The sequence below is a fragment of the Engystomops pustulosus genome, chromosome 7, assembly GCF_040894005.1.
Source record: "Engystomops pustulosus chromosome 7, aEngPut4.maternal, whole genome shotgun sequence".
Taxonomy (NCBI): Eukaryota; Metazoa; Chordata; class Amphibia; order Anura; family Leptodactylidae; genus Engystomops; species Engystomops pustulosus.
In genome coordinates, this window is record NC_092417.1 from 91,243,529 (window position 1) to 91,258,501 (window position 14,973).

A 14,973-nucleotide genomic window follows, 5' to 3' on the forward strand; every position below is an offset into this window, starting at 1 on the left:
GAGATCAAATCAAACTCCGAAACACATTTATCTTATGATTTTACCCGATGTCAAATCGAGCTACATGATGAAATAAGGTTTGCCATTACAATCAGTAGGACATGGAGCTGGATTTTTTCCTTTTTTCTGGTCGATACTGTGCCTCACGGGATCCATGCACCATCCGTCCTGGAAGTGATTGAGCTGGTACATGTATTCATATTTTTCTAACAACGCATTGGACGATGGACAATTTTAGGGACTGGCGACAAGACAGGTCATTATAGCCAAAAAGAACACAAATCTCTTTAATTCTGGGCATAGTGCGGCGTCTCTTCCACACGCCTGAGAAAGATTTGTGCATTAATATGCAGTGTACACCGATTACTATAATTTTACAATAGAAAAGATCTGACATCAGACCGAAGACTATTAGTTTTTCCAGCTGGCATAAAACCAGTGCATGAAGGAAGAAGCTGTAGTATCCATGCCGAAAGCCATAACTTCAAGTAAAAGAGAGCTATATTTTAGGTCTTAGAAGCCTGCTGGGTATATATTAGTCATTTACTATTGCAGTCAACCCCTCTGCTCAAAGCCGTTTGTCACGATTCAAGATTTCCCAGTTTTGGGCAATTATGTATGCCATTTTATTATAACTGTAGTGGTATACATGGAGCTGTCATCTGTGACAGGGGAATTGTTTCAGGATGATTGTGCAGCGCCATGACAAAGCAGATGGGAGGCAAGAAAGCACACAATCAAAATAATCAGAAACAACTGTACAAGCTGTAAAAATAAGGCAAATTACGGTAAGATGCTGCACCTTCTCAGACAAGAACTGCAAAAAAGGACCTGGATGGAACCAACAGTCATTCAAAATACAGGGTTTAAAAAGTGCGGTCTGACCGGAGCTCAAAGTTAATTCCTCAATCTTTCACTCCGAAATGCGAGACTTCTTTTGGCTGATGCAGATATTCTGACCAAAGACCTTTATTGGGAATAAGACACCATTCATACACAAAACCTGTGCAGTTTTTTTCTTTCCCAATCTCCACTGTAGCTCAGCTAGCTATACAGAAAATATATATACAATGTGAGGCAGGCACTGCTACAGGTAATGGGTCATGCATCAAACCATAATCCAACTTAACAAAAAGAAAAAGTGATGCAACAATTGACCAGTATCAAAATTTATTGAGTCATTCAATATATGTAATAAAACAACATACAAAAAAAAAAAATATATAAAAACCACTAAAAATGTGCACACATGATCAGCAACTGAATGGGTACAGAGAAGGCACATGCATGCTCTACCTCCTCTAAATATGTATGATGTTCGTCTGCTAGAATATTAAAAGATTATTGTAGTTGCTCAGTAGAAAAGAACCATCTCATCTAAAAATGGGAATATCAGAGGGATATATTGGGGGGGGGGGGGGATTGTAATCTTCTGATACGCTGATAATAATGCCTTCGAATTGGAGGAGCGTGCTGGCAGAGGCGTGTCGGTATTGCTCAATTCAGATACGCTGCTAGTTTTGTGGATTGGTTGAGAGTGTAGCTATAAGCTCAATGGCTAAAGCCCTAGTGGGATTCTGGAACGTGGGAAATTCAAAAGTTAGTGAAAGGCATACTTCTACAAAGGACTGGTAGTGTCTATACCAGTGATGGCGAACCCTTTAGAGCTCGAGTGCCCAAACTTCAACTAAAAGCCACTTATTTATTGCAAAGTGCCAGCGCAGCAATTTAAGCAGTAATTTATTTCTCCTTGTTCTTTGACAATTTTCAACCGTTCAGCCTCCTAAGGACACCAACACAGTTGAAAGGAGGAGGGCAAATTCGTCTAGGAAGATTCTTTGAGTCCTGTCTGGTCAACTTCATTCTGGGGTGATGGCCTGGGTGCCCACAGAGGGGGCTCTGAGTGCCGCCTCTGGCACTAGTGCCATAGGTTCACCTCCATTGGTCTATAATAGGTTTAAAATGTGAAATATATATAATATGTATTTATGCATTTGTGATTTTATATTGAATAACGATGTACCAACTACATGTATAATTTGGAAGAGAGGACTGACGTCAGTCATGCCCCGGAGGAGGCTAAGAGGTGAAACCCTGGGTCGGGCAATGACTGCCATCCTCGTGGGTTGATGTATGATATGTGCATTTTTCGCTTGTTTTATGCGAGTAGAACTGAGAATAAAATTTTTATTTCTGTCCAAACCGCCTACGCTATGTCCATATATATCGCTTCTGTATAGCTAGTTGAGCTACAGAGGAGATTGGGAAAGAAAAAAACTGCAGCGGTTTCTTGTCTGAATGGTGTTTTATTCCCAATGAGGTCTTTGGTCAGAATATCTGCCGAAAGAAGTCTCGCATTTTGGAGTGGAAGATCGAGAAATTAACTGTGAGCTCTACAAGCTGCTCTGACCTGCAAAAGCCAATGAACATGCCTGTAGCACAGCCCTGTCCACACAATGTATTGGGGTATCTGAGCTAGGACAAGAGTCAAGGGGAGAAGCCCAAATACCTGTGAAGAATGAATGGACCGACTGGGCAAAGTACCACTTGGCACCCCAATGTACCCACCACTGAAATACTCGCTGTAGTCTTGGAACAAACACTAGATCGCCAACAAGAGGTGTGGAATTTGGTAGGAGGTTTTTGAGTAGCCTCCATAAGGCAGGAGAAGAGCAATCAGCCTGAAACAATTCTGCTGTTGCAGATGATTGGCTAACTCCCAGCCAGATATCGTCCCATTTCTTTGATTAATGTTTAATTGCCAAAACTTTGGTGTACAGAGAGACTGGCCTCTCACCAACCTTCAGTAATTCACACAGATGAAGTGGGATTCGTTCAGGGATGGGAGGCTCGGGACAATCTGAATCTTCTGAAAGGTCTCATTCAGGAATTCAAGAGATACAGCACACTCAGTAATTTTAAAATTACTCCAAATCAGAAGCCTTAAACATCTCAGGGATAGTTTCCCGTTTCAGTGGCAGCAGACCTCAATCTGGTACCTGGGTATTTCAGTCCCTACTCAGTTGTCTAAACTATATACCCTTAATTACCTACCTCTTCTGGAGCGCACCCTGGGGGACCTACAGCAATATAATAGAAAGCAACAGGCATGGTTTGGATTAACGTCCTTAAAATGGACATCCTTCCTCGGTTCCTGTACGTCTTCCAGGGTGTGCCCATCAGCCGGCTATCTTTTTCCGCACGCTCCGCTCTGCAATGCTAAAGCCGCGGTCACACGTACTGCTAGGCGTCCATCATAACGCGACGCTAGCGCACAGGGGGAGGTCCTCGGGCCAAACGCATGCGATTGATAAGCCGATCGCATGCGTTTCTCTGGAAACGCATGTGCGTTCGGGCCGAGGACCACCCCCTGTGCGCTAGCGTCGCGTTAGGAACGGACGCCTAGCGGTACCTGTGACCGCGGCCTAAGGTTTATACGGGGCTCCACTCAGCCCAGAGTTGGCTGGAGGACTTTAATTCACCCCAAGTACAGGGGGGACGCTGGTCTTCCAGACCTAAAACTGTACCAATAGGCCTCAATGCTCATGAGACTCTTGGAGTAGCATTTTCACTCCACGTCTAAACAATGGGTGTCCTTAGAACAGGCTTACGCTCCAATACTTCTAAAGCTCCCCCAATGGATTTCCCTGGAGTTTGTCTTTCCCATTCCCTCACAGGCCACCCTTTTGAAAAATGCTTTGCGGCTATGGAGGTCGCTGATCTCTAGAGGGATCCTATCCCTGCAGTTTAGCCTCCTCACACCAATATTTCGAAATCCTGGTTTCCCTCCCGGAAGTTCCCAGACTACCGTATATACTCGAGTGTAAGCCGAGTTTTTTAGCACAACTTTTGTGCTAAAAATTCAACACTCGGCTTATTCTCGGGTATACAAAATAATAAACTTACTACTCACCATTCCAACGGCCCGGACAGCTCCTCTTCATCCTTATGCCGCTGGTCCGCGGCAGCTCCGTGGCCGCGCCTCTTCTGTCTTCATGCCGGCTCGGGCCGCGACAGCTCCGTGCGCACGGCCCGGCACTCAACTGTGATGTCATCCGCTGTTGACGTCACAGAGTGCGCCGGACGGGCCGTGTGCACGGAGCTGTCGCGGGCCCGAGCCGGCATGAAGACAGAAGAGGCGCGGCCAGGGAGCTGCCACGGACCTGCGGCATGAAGATGAAGAGGAGCTGTCCAGGCCGTCGGAATGGTGAGTAGTAAGTTTATTATTTTTTTACCGGCAACAGGCGCCTGGCAGGCTATGTACAGAAAGGGGCTGGCAGGCTATATACTGAAGGGGGCTGGCAGCTATATACTGAAGGGGGCTGGCAGCTATATACTGAAGGGGGCTGGCAGCTATATACTGAAGGGGGCTGGCAGCTATATACTGAAGGGGGCTGGCAGCTACATACTGAAGGGGGCTGTGAGGCTGTGACCAATGCATTTCCCACCCTCGGCTTAAACTCGAGTCAATAGGTTTTCCCAGTTTTTGGTGGTAAAACTAGGTACCTCGGCTTATACTCGGGTCGGCTTATACTCGAGTATATACAGTATATGATATCCTACAGGGTTCCTTTTATTATTCACAACTCCATTCCTTTATGGCTAGCACAGGCTCCGCTGTTGCATACATGCAACAGAATCCGAGGGACTATTTTGCTCAACTTCTGCTCCTTCCCATGTTCTCTCACAAATATATTCCCTTCTGTCCAAAGGCCCAGACACTGCGGAGCTCTCCTTTGTCAGAGGTTGGGAGCGTGATTCAGGCAATGCCCAGTCAGAAGAGGATTGGCAACGCTACTTCCTCTTCACCCATGTTCCGCATGGAGGAGCTAGCAGTGGTAGCGCCAAACGTACACAAAAGATATTTACATGTGTGGCGTCTATGGCTGGAATTTAAAGGCTCCAGGGAATTCAGGGACCTGCTTGGGGTCCGTGCTCCCAATCTTTCTTTTCACATTTGTTTCACTCTCTTTCAAGATGCATTCTTCTCCCTCCAAATTTTCTGCTGGATGATGCATAATTACAGTCGGTCCCCTACTTAAGAACACCTAACTTACATACAACCCCTAGTTACAAACAGACCTCTGGATTTTGGTAATTTACTATACATTAGCCCTAGGCTAAAATAGACAGCTTTAACAGTTATCAAAGGTGTCTGTAATTAATCGTTAATTCTGGTTCTTATGACAATCCAACATTTTTAAAATCCAATTGTCACAAAGACCAAAAAAATTTTGACTGGGGTTACAATAATAAAGTATACGGTTCTGACTTACATACAAACTCAAGCAAGACAGTACTAGATCATCCAATTTCCACACCGGTATTAGCACATGTATGTTGATACCACAAACTGAAAACCAAGCTAGTATGGTTGTTTGAGAAGAGAATGTGAGTAATTCACGGCAACAAATAGATGTGTGTAGGTACCTGTAGGTGAACGATCATGTCCAGCTTACTGTTCATGGATACAGCTGTAAGTCCAAGCGTTCAGTGGGTGATGGCTCCTTACGTAGGTTTCAATATCCCAGGAGTGATGTTACAAGTCGTTCTCCGCAAGAAATCTTACTTGTATCCAACATAGGCAGGTTTGTAGTGATGTTCCTGTACAAGGTAGCAGAGCCCCGGCCGGTGGCTTCTGCTCCGTTCACAGTTCTGGTACGGTCCGATGGGTGACGTCACCACGCTACGGGGAATCCAGAAGGACAAACTTTCCAACGCGTTTCGGAGACTGTCAATGTCTCCTTCGTCAGGGAATTGCACTTCTGGACATGCATCGTACCATTTATAAACGTACCCTGCCTATATTAGTGAGAGCCGCTTGGACTTACAGCTGTATCCACGAACAGTAAGCTGGACATGATCGTTCACCTACAGGTACCTACACACATCTATTTGTTGCCGTGAATTACTCACATTCTCTTCTCAAACAACCATACTAGTTTGGTTTTGAGTTTGTGGTATCAACATACATGTGCTAATACCGGTGTGGAAATTGAATGGTCTAGTACTGTCTTGCTGCAGTGGGTTATGTACATATAGGTTGGCGCAGGTATACATTTTTGTTTTTATGTTTGTTCATAGAGTTACCTTATAAAGTAACCTATTTTATAGTTTGGGTGCAGGTCACCGACTATTTATACCAGCGACATCACACAGATTGTTAGCAACCCCCATTCCCACTTTGGCGCCGAACCTATTCTTGTTTTCTATCTTGTATGTAACCCGGGGACTGCCTGTTCCAGAAACTTAAAAACATGTGGCCACGAAAAGGGGTATGCTCTGGCCAGGCCGACTTGTTCAACTGTTCGCCGCCTCAAAGATTTAATGCAGTGTACCATATTTTTCTTTATAGCCCAGATGTTTGTTCAACTTTTGGGCTTGTCCCATAACAGTGCATGCTAGACCCAGACTTACTTGGTAAACTACTAGGGACTAAAAAGTCGCACACCACAAAAAGTCTCAAAAGTGAGACTAAACAGGCAACTCATCACATGTATCACAAAGTGAAAAAACATAAGATACATTGCAATGATTAAGTAGTCCAACTTCAGGAAACTTGAAAAAGTGGCAACTGAAAAACTCTGATGCGTGTTGGATTGTACAGAAAAATAAATAAAGGTAAACACGACGTTTTGTGCCGTCTCAGTGTTCACCTTATTTTAAAGGGAACCTGTCACCACATTTTCACATATACAGCTCGGGACTGTTTCCTACAGAGTCCTATTAACTGACACCCTTAGATCGTCATAAATCAACTTAATCTTATATTATTCCCTTATATTTCAGAGGGGGTAGAGGTCACACTAACTTTTTCTGGCAGAGTAAAATTACTCCTCTTAGCATTTGCGAGGGGTATTTTTAGTCACGCAAGAGTACAGAATTTGTAGCAATATGGTGGCTGCACAAAAAAAGTGCCTGTGGAAACGCTGGTTGGATCCCAATGACTGAGCACGGTGCACTGGACTCATTTCATCAAGTCGCTGTAGATTATGCAATACCTATGCGGCCAGCCTGCCGCCCAGCCTCAGCCTGCCAACACAATGTTATTTGGGAAAAGAGAGTTTCTAATATTTAATCTGATACTAGAAGAATGGTTCAAGCTGCCGGAGGATATGGGCTACTAAAGCGACGCTTCCCCTACGGCTTCTCAAGTAAAACGTGACTTTTTTTATTTAATTATAGGTAAACGTGTACAATTTCCTATAAAAGTAGGATTGCTAGAAACACATTTCTTGCTATATCTGAGGGTGCAAGTAGTTTAAAGGGGTTTACCTCATGTTTTTGTAATGTGTGTGTAAGTGTAAAAGGGCAAGATATTACGCAATTTACCAACATACAGTGGTAAAGAACTTTTAATAGATGTATATTGGTAATATCCTGCCCCTGACACATTACAAAAACATAGTAGCCAATCATTTTAAAAGCTGCTGACTGGTTCCCTTCTGTCCACAAATAGTGGAGTACTTGAAATTATTAATTCAAGTGAATAGAACAGATATGAAGTAGTAAACTCAACCACTTAAAAGAGAAATCATCTGCCCTCGCACACATGACGTGCCATCTTATATCCCACGCCTAAAGCACCAGGCTGGGCAATATTTGCAAATGGCACATCCCTATAATTCAGGCCTCTTGGTGTGCTCCACCACTGACGTGCATGGCATCACATGACTGAGGGGACACTTCCATTGATTCTATGGGGGAGGGAGGAGTAAAGTTGCTTACCTATAACTGGCTCCATCACCTCATCATGGATAGCAGTACATATAGTGCAGTCACTACATAAATGTGTATAAGTACTATCAGGGTCATATGGTTCTCACAGCGGCATTTCATAGGTATATGCGGGTGCAGTATATGGGTATGTGATTAGATTAACATCAGCTGCGCTATACCAGGAGTACACACATGTGTATCACACACTGAGCCCCCATACGTGTATACTGCCTGTAACCCGGAATACAGGCACAGGCCAAGCATCACACCACAGCCTGGGCCCATCGCTGCCTGCCCGCCAGGTCTATGACTAGAACCGCACCAGAGGCGCCTCCACAGCGCAGCACAACGCCGGGCAATAGAGCCAGGAATGCCACCGCCCCGCGCCCCACACATCGGGGACCCCAGACCCCAAAACTCACCATGATGTCTCAGCTTCTCCTTCCAGTCATGTGACCTGCAGACACCGTCACGCCCTTCTCTAACATACAGCGCTTGTCATTGGTCAACTCCTGAAGTGAACAGTGCTCTAAGCTGATTCGATATTCCACGGATGGTGGACGGCGCGTCTAACCAATAACAACACAGTCTGGGCCTTCAGTCTGTCACAGTCCTGTCATATCATGTGTCCAATGCTGTGCAGTGTGATGTGGGCACAGGCGGATAACCTGCTGTACAGACCAGCACATTCCTGACATCCGGCTCCTGGGAGAGTCTGGACCTATAATGAAGAGACACACAGAGTGACTGTCCAACTGTGCATAAAGACAGGAGGCGACTTTCAATTGTCACCCTCTGGGTTCAAACAAGTTTTGTTCCCAATCATTGAATCTATAAGTAAGGTGCAGATGCCACTATTCATTCTGTGATACTCCCTTACGTGATACTTACAGGGGTTGGCCACTTTCAGCAAATAAGTAGATATGGTTTGTGTAATGAAAAGTTATACAAATTTCCACTATACTTTCTGCTTCAATTCCTTACAGTTTTCCAGATCTCTGCTTGCTGTCATTCTAGCGCAGTGATGGCTAACCTATGGCACGGGTGCCAGAGGCGGCACTCGGAGCCCTTTTTGTGGGCACCCGGGCCATCGTTCCAGCACACCAGACAGGACTCTAAGAATCTTCCTGCAGTTCCAAGCTACTTAAAAGATGCTGCTTTCAGTGATATTTTGATACTTGCTTTGCTACTTGGGACTGTAGGAAGAGGGAGAATGTGTAGATCAGGCCGAATTATCTTTGGAGGACCTTCTTCTGGTCCCACAATTCTGTGTGCAGAGGGACAGTGGAAAGAAGCTAAAATGATGAAAATTTTCCGTCTTTCTACTGTGTTGATGTCCTCAGGAGGCCAATATGATTGAAAATTGTTGAACAGGGAGCAACAAGTTACTGCTTTAACTTTTGGATGGCACCTCGAGATAAATAAGGGGGGTTTTGGGTTGCAGTTTGGGCACTCAGCCGCTAAAAGGTTCGCCATCACTGTTCTAGAGAGTAATCAGAGCTGTGTGACACTTCTTTGTGTCCATCACATCACCAAGACTAACCAAGTATATAACTTATATGCTGAAAGTGTGCAACCCCTTTAATATGTAGATAGGGATGCATCATTCCACTCACCCTCCTCAGAGATTGGCAGTCCCCTTAAAGAAGACCTGCCACCAGAATTGTACCACCCTGACTAACAATGACTGCTGATAAAGGGTCCTCCCCATATCACCTAAAATTAGCTGCCCGTGGGACACTGTACCTTAGTTACAGATGTTTTCTGATATACAAATTAACTTTCCTGACTCATATCTCTTGGCTTTGACATTTTTCTCTCCAGTGAGCCACACCCCATTATTGTGACAGCTCTGTGTCTCTTCAAACCCCATGCTCTGCCCCCTTATACTTAGGGACCATCTGCTAATATTCTACTACATACATATAAAGTTCTATGTACAGATGGGAAATATTGTGTCAATTTTTTACAGGGTGCCTTGTGTTATGTTTATGATATGAGACCAGAGTGACATCATTGCAGGTCCTTTAGTCTTCTTATGTATGTGATCACTTGAAATCACAGCAGCCTGCATGGAGGATGCAGAGGTGTAGAAGTCCAGGGAGGCTGCTGTGACTTCATTTGAATACATACAGTATGGTACGGCAGGGCCGGAATAAGGGTGTTGGGGGCCCCTGGGCGCAAACTGGTGGGGGCCCTTCTAACAATGTTTTTGGGGGTATAAAGCCTGCCAGCCCCCTGTAGTATGTAGCCTGCCAGACCCCTGTAGTATATAGCCTGCCAGACCCCTGAAGTACACAGCCACCAGCCCCCTGTAAACTTTAGCCGCCAGTCCCCTGTAGAAAATGGCGATATCGGCGATCTCCCCCTGCGGAGGCAGCTTTGTCTCACTGACACAGCTGTCATCCTAGACCCCTATGTGTGTTGCGGGTGGCCACGGGCCGCTGCGCATTGCACACAGAGACAGTCAGCGACTCAGCTGAGCTGAGTTGCTGCCTGTCGGAAACTGGTGGGGGCCCCTTAAAAAGTGAAAGTGGAGGGGGCCCCGGGGCTCGAGCCCCGTGAGCCCATCCTTTAATCCGGCCCTGTGGTACGGGTACAGTTTGCTATTGTTAAGAGGTTAAAGGACCGGAGATTATGTCACCTTGGTCAGGTGGCATGCACTGCTGAATAGTAAGGAGACATAAGGCACGGGGAAGAGTAGATGGGTAATATAAGATAAAAGGGGATTTATGGTGATGTGAGGGAAACAATTGTTAGCCAAAAGAAGGGTGTCAGTTAGTTATTAGGGCTCTATAGGAACCTGTCACTGGCTAAATATCTGAAAATGTAGTGACAGGTTCCCTTTGACCTTGTTAGATAATTCACTGTAACTGGAGATAAACTTTCTGTAAAATGAATAACTTCTTGATGTTACAATCCCTTGCTATTTCATAGATCTTTCATTGCTGTCAGTGAATGGTATGGTTTGGGTTCCTATTTCCAAACTTAAGATTACAATTTGGTGGGGGCAGGGGGCTGCATGGACATATGTGTTGGTTGGTGTACACAGTGCTGCATGTCCAGATGACATTATAATGTAAGTGACTATGGTATCATATTCTGGATAACTTTAGTAATACTGAATGACAACTTATTGTATTTCTGTTGTTTGTTCCTTCTTTCCAAATTGGAACACGCTGTAACTTTTATTGGTAACCCTCATATTGGGTACAACTTGATATCCATGCTTCCTTCAACATTGTGTTCTCCCTTCCATTCCCTCCCCCCTGGTTCTTTTACTGTTATAAAAATCCTAATAAAATGTAAATATGTAAAAAAAAAAAAAAGTGACTATGGTATCTTTAGGGGCATACAGAGAAGATGTGCTGTACTGGGCTGAAGACCACTGTGGCCACATACACTCACCGGCCACTTTATTAGGTACAATCGACTAATTATAGATATGCGGTTCACGTTCTGAATTTTGAATAATTTTCTGCTTAAATAGAACGTTTAAAAACAATAACTTTATTATGTAACACAAATTATTAAAATCTGGGCTAACTAAATAGCCGTATCAAATTATACTGGACTTACCAGTGCGATTCCCCTCAACCCTCTATATATAATCAGGTGCTCAATAGCCACCAGGGTGTTCACACTAGACTAAGATACGCCACCTCAGCTCTATGTAACTGATTAGCATCCAGAACCTCTAACTGGCTGCAAAGGTTAAAGCAAGCCAGTGAATTGCCTATCCTTGTATTTCCTGCCTTACGCATTTCAGCATTGGCCCTTATGACCAATGCATCAGCAGAGGCACTACAACATTCAGGCACATTCACACATTTGATGCCGCAGAACAGACGCTGCGACCACCATTGGTAGTGTTTAGGTAGTCACAGGCGTCCGTCTGCTTCTCCGGCACTGTAGCGGCCGCTACAGTGCCGGAGAAGCAGACGGACGCCTGTGACTACCTAAACACTACCAGTGGTGGTCGCAGCGTCTGTTCTGCGGCATCAAATGTGTGAATGTGCCTGAATGTTGTAGTGCCTCTGCTGATGCATTGGTCATAAGGGCCAATGCTGAAACGCGTAAGGCAGGAAATACAAGGATAGGCAATTCACTGGCTTGCTTTAACCTTTGCAGCCAGTTAGAGGTTCTGGATGCTAATCAGTTACATGTAGAGCTGAGGTGGCGTATCTTAGTCTAGTGTGAACACCCTGGTGGCTATTGAGCACCTGATTATATATAGAGGGTTGAGGGGAATCGCACTGGTAAGTCCAGTATAATTTGATACGGCTATTTAGTTAGCCCAGATTTTAATAATTTGTGTTACATAATAAAGTTATTGTTTTTAAACGTTCTATTTAGGCAGAAAATTATACTTTATTAGGTACACCATGCTAGTAACGGGTTGGACCCCCTTTTGCATGATGGCATCACACAGTTGCCACAGATTTGTCGGCTGCACATCCATGATGCGAATCTCCCGTTCCAACACATCCCAAAGATGCTCTATTGGATTGAGATCTGGTGACTGTGGAGGCCATTTGAGTACAGTGAACTCATTGTCATGTTCAAGAAACCAGTCTGAGATGATTCCAGCTTTATGACATGGCGCATTATCCTGCTGAAAGTAGCCATCAGATGTTGGGTACATTGTGGTCATAAAGGGATGGACATGGTCAGCAACAATACTCAGGTAGGCTGTGGCGTTGCAACGATGCTCAATTGGTACCAAGGGGCCCAAAGAGTGCCAAGAAAATATTCCCCACACCATGACACCACCACCACCAGCCTGAACCGTTGATACAAGGCAGGATGGATCCATGCTTTCATGTTGTTGACGCCAAATTCTGACCCTACCATCCGAATGTCGCAGCAGAAATCGAGACTCATCAGACCAGGAAACGTTTTTCCAATCTTCTACTGTCCAATTTCGATGAGCTTGTGCAAATTGTAGCCTCAGTTTCCCGTTCTTAGCTGAAAGGAGTGGCACCCGGTGTGGTCTTCTGCTGCTGTAGCCCATCTGCCTCAAAGTTCGACGTACTGTGCGTTCAGAGATGCTCTTCTGCCTACCTTGGTTGTAACAGGTGGCGATTAGAGTCACTGTTGCCTTTCTATCAGCTCGAACCAGTCTGCCCATTATCCTCTGACCTCAAAAAAGCATTTCCGCCCACAGAACTGCCACTCACTGGATGTTTTTTCTTTTTCGGACCATTCTCTGTAAACCCTAGAGATGGTTGTGCGTGAAAATCCCAGTAGATCAGCAGTTTCTGAAATACTCAGACCAGCCCTTCTGGCACCAACAACCATGCCACGTTCAAAGGCACTCAAATCACCTTTCTTCCCCATACTGATGCTCGGTTTGAACTGCAGGAGATTGTCTTGACCATGTCTACATGCCTAAATGCACTGAGTTGCCGCCATGTGATTGGCTGATTAGAAATTAAGTGTTAACGAGTAGGGTGACAGGTGTACCTAATAAAGTGGCCGGTGAGTGTATATCATACAAGCCGGGAATTGGGACTTTTGACTTTAACAGTAATGTAATTAGGCAAATCACCTCATCTCAGCTGTGTAAACGTAACCAAAGCACAACGTGTGAACGCGCCCTCAGGGCGCGTTCACACGTTGCATTTTGACCTGCGTTTTTATTGCGTTTGAAACGCATATACAACAGCTGAGGAGAGGTGATTTGCCTAATTACATCACTGTTAACGCATGCGTTAACAAAACGCATCGCAAACGCGATGTTAACACATGCGTTAACAAAGCGTTAACGCATGTGTTTTGTTAACGCATGTGTTAACATTGCGTTTACAAACGTAAACGGTAATGTAATTAGGCAAATTACCTCTCATCAGCTGTTGTATATGCGTTTCAAACGCAATGAAAACGCAACCAAAACGCAACGTGTGAACGCGCCCTCAGGGTGCGTTCACATGTTTCGCTAGGGTCGCGTTCATAATGCGACGCTAGCGCACAAAGGGTGGGGCTCGGGTCATTCGCATATGCAACGGTAGCGGAACATGTGAACGTGCCCTTAGGCCGGCGCCACACAGGGCGCTTTGTCTGCGCTTGCAAACGCAAACAAAGTCGCGCCCACCGGGGCGGGCCTCGGCCCGATCGCATCGGCGTTTCTATGGAAACGCCTGCGATCGGGAACGAGCCGCCGGTGTTTCGCGTTAAATTCACGCAAAACACCGGCGGCTCGTTCCCGATCGCAGGCGTTTCCATAGAAACGTCATTGCGATCGAGCCGAGGCCCGCCCCGGTGGGCGCGACTTTGTCTGCGTTTGCAAGCGCAGACAAAGCGCCCTGTGTGGCGCCGGCCTTAGGGTGATGCCACACATGGCGCTTTGTCTGCGTTTGCAAACGCAACAAAGCGGAACGTGTGGCATCACCCTAAGGGTGAAGACACACGTGGCGTTTTTAGGCCGTTTTTAGTTAGTGCGTTTTCACATCGTAAAAAACGCATGCGTTTTTGAGCAGTTTGAATTAAGATAATTGGTCAAACAGATCGCTTTTACGAACTAAAAACGGACCACAAACGCCACGTGTCTTCACCCTTAGGGTGATGTCAGACGTGGCGCTTTGTCTGTGCTTGCAAATGCAGACAAAGCCACGCCCCCGGGGCGGCCCGATCGCATCGGCGTTTCTATGGAAACGCCTGCAATCGGGAACGAGCCACCGCTGTTTTGCATTAAATTAACGCAAAACACCGGCGGCGCATTCACAGGCGTTTCCATAGAAACGCCAATGCGATCGGGCCGCGGCTTTATCTGCGTTTGCAAGCGCAGACAAAGCGCCACGTCTGGCATGACCCTTAGGCCTCATGCACATAACTGTGTGCAGTCATCCCAACTGCTGTACCACCCCCACTGACGTCTGGGTGAAGCTAACGGCTGTCAGCATGAAGCCTTAGCTCTGTGTAGGGCTTTAACCCCTTAACGCTCTGTGCCGTAGCTCTACGGCGCAGAGGTGTAAGGGATGTATGAAGAGGGCTCACGGGCTGAGTCCTCTTCATACAAAGGTGGGGGTTTTTGCATTTTGCACAAAACCCCCACCGCTAATAACCGCGGTCGGTGCTTGCACCGATCGCGGCTATTAACACCTTCTTTGCCGCCGGCAAAGTCGCCGGCGGCGTTTAAAAGACGGGCGCCGCCATCTTTTTTTCGATCGCCACGCCCCCGAACGTCATCGGAGGGCGGCGATCGGTTGCCACGGTAGCCTCGTGTCTTCTCTTAACACAAGGCTACATGGCAGC

At 45.9% G+C, this 14,973-nt stretch overlaps 1 protein-coding gene across 1 annotated transcript in view; it reads right to left on the reverse strand.

Annotated features, from left to right (window-relative positions):
* VPS35 (VPS35 retromer complex component) overlaps positions 1-8,293 on the reverse strand; it is a 50,421-nt gene extending 42,128 nt beyond the window's left edge. The window contains exon 1 of the mRNA XM_072117206.1: positions 8,142-8,293. Within this exon, the coding sequence (XP_071973307.1) occupies positions 8,142-8,144 (3 nt within the window). The 5' untranslated portion in view covers positions 8,145-8,293. The remainder of the gene's footprint in view (positions 1-8,141) is intronic.
* Positions 8,294-14,973: the final 6,680 nt, after the last annotated feature.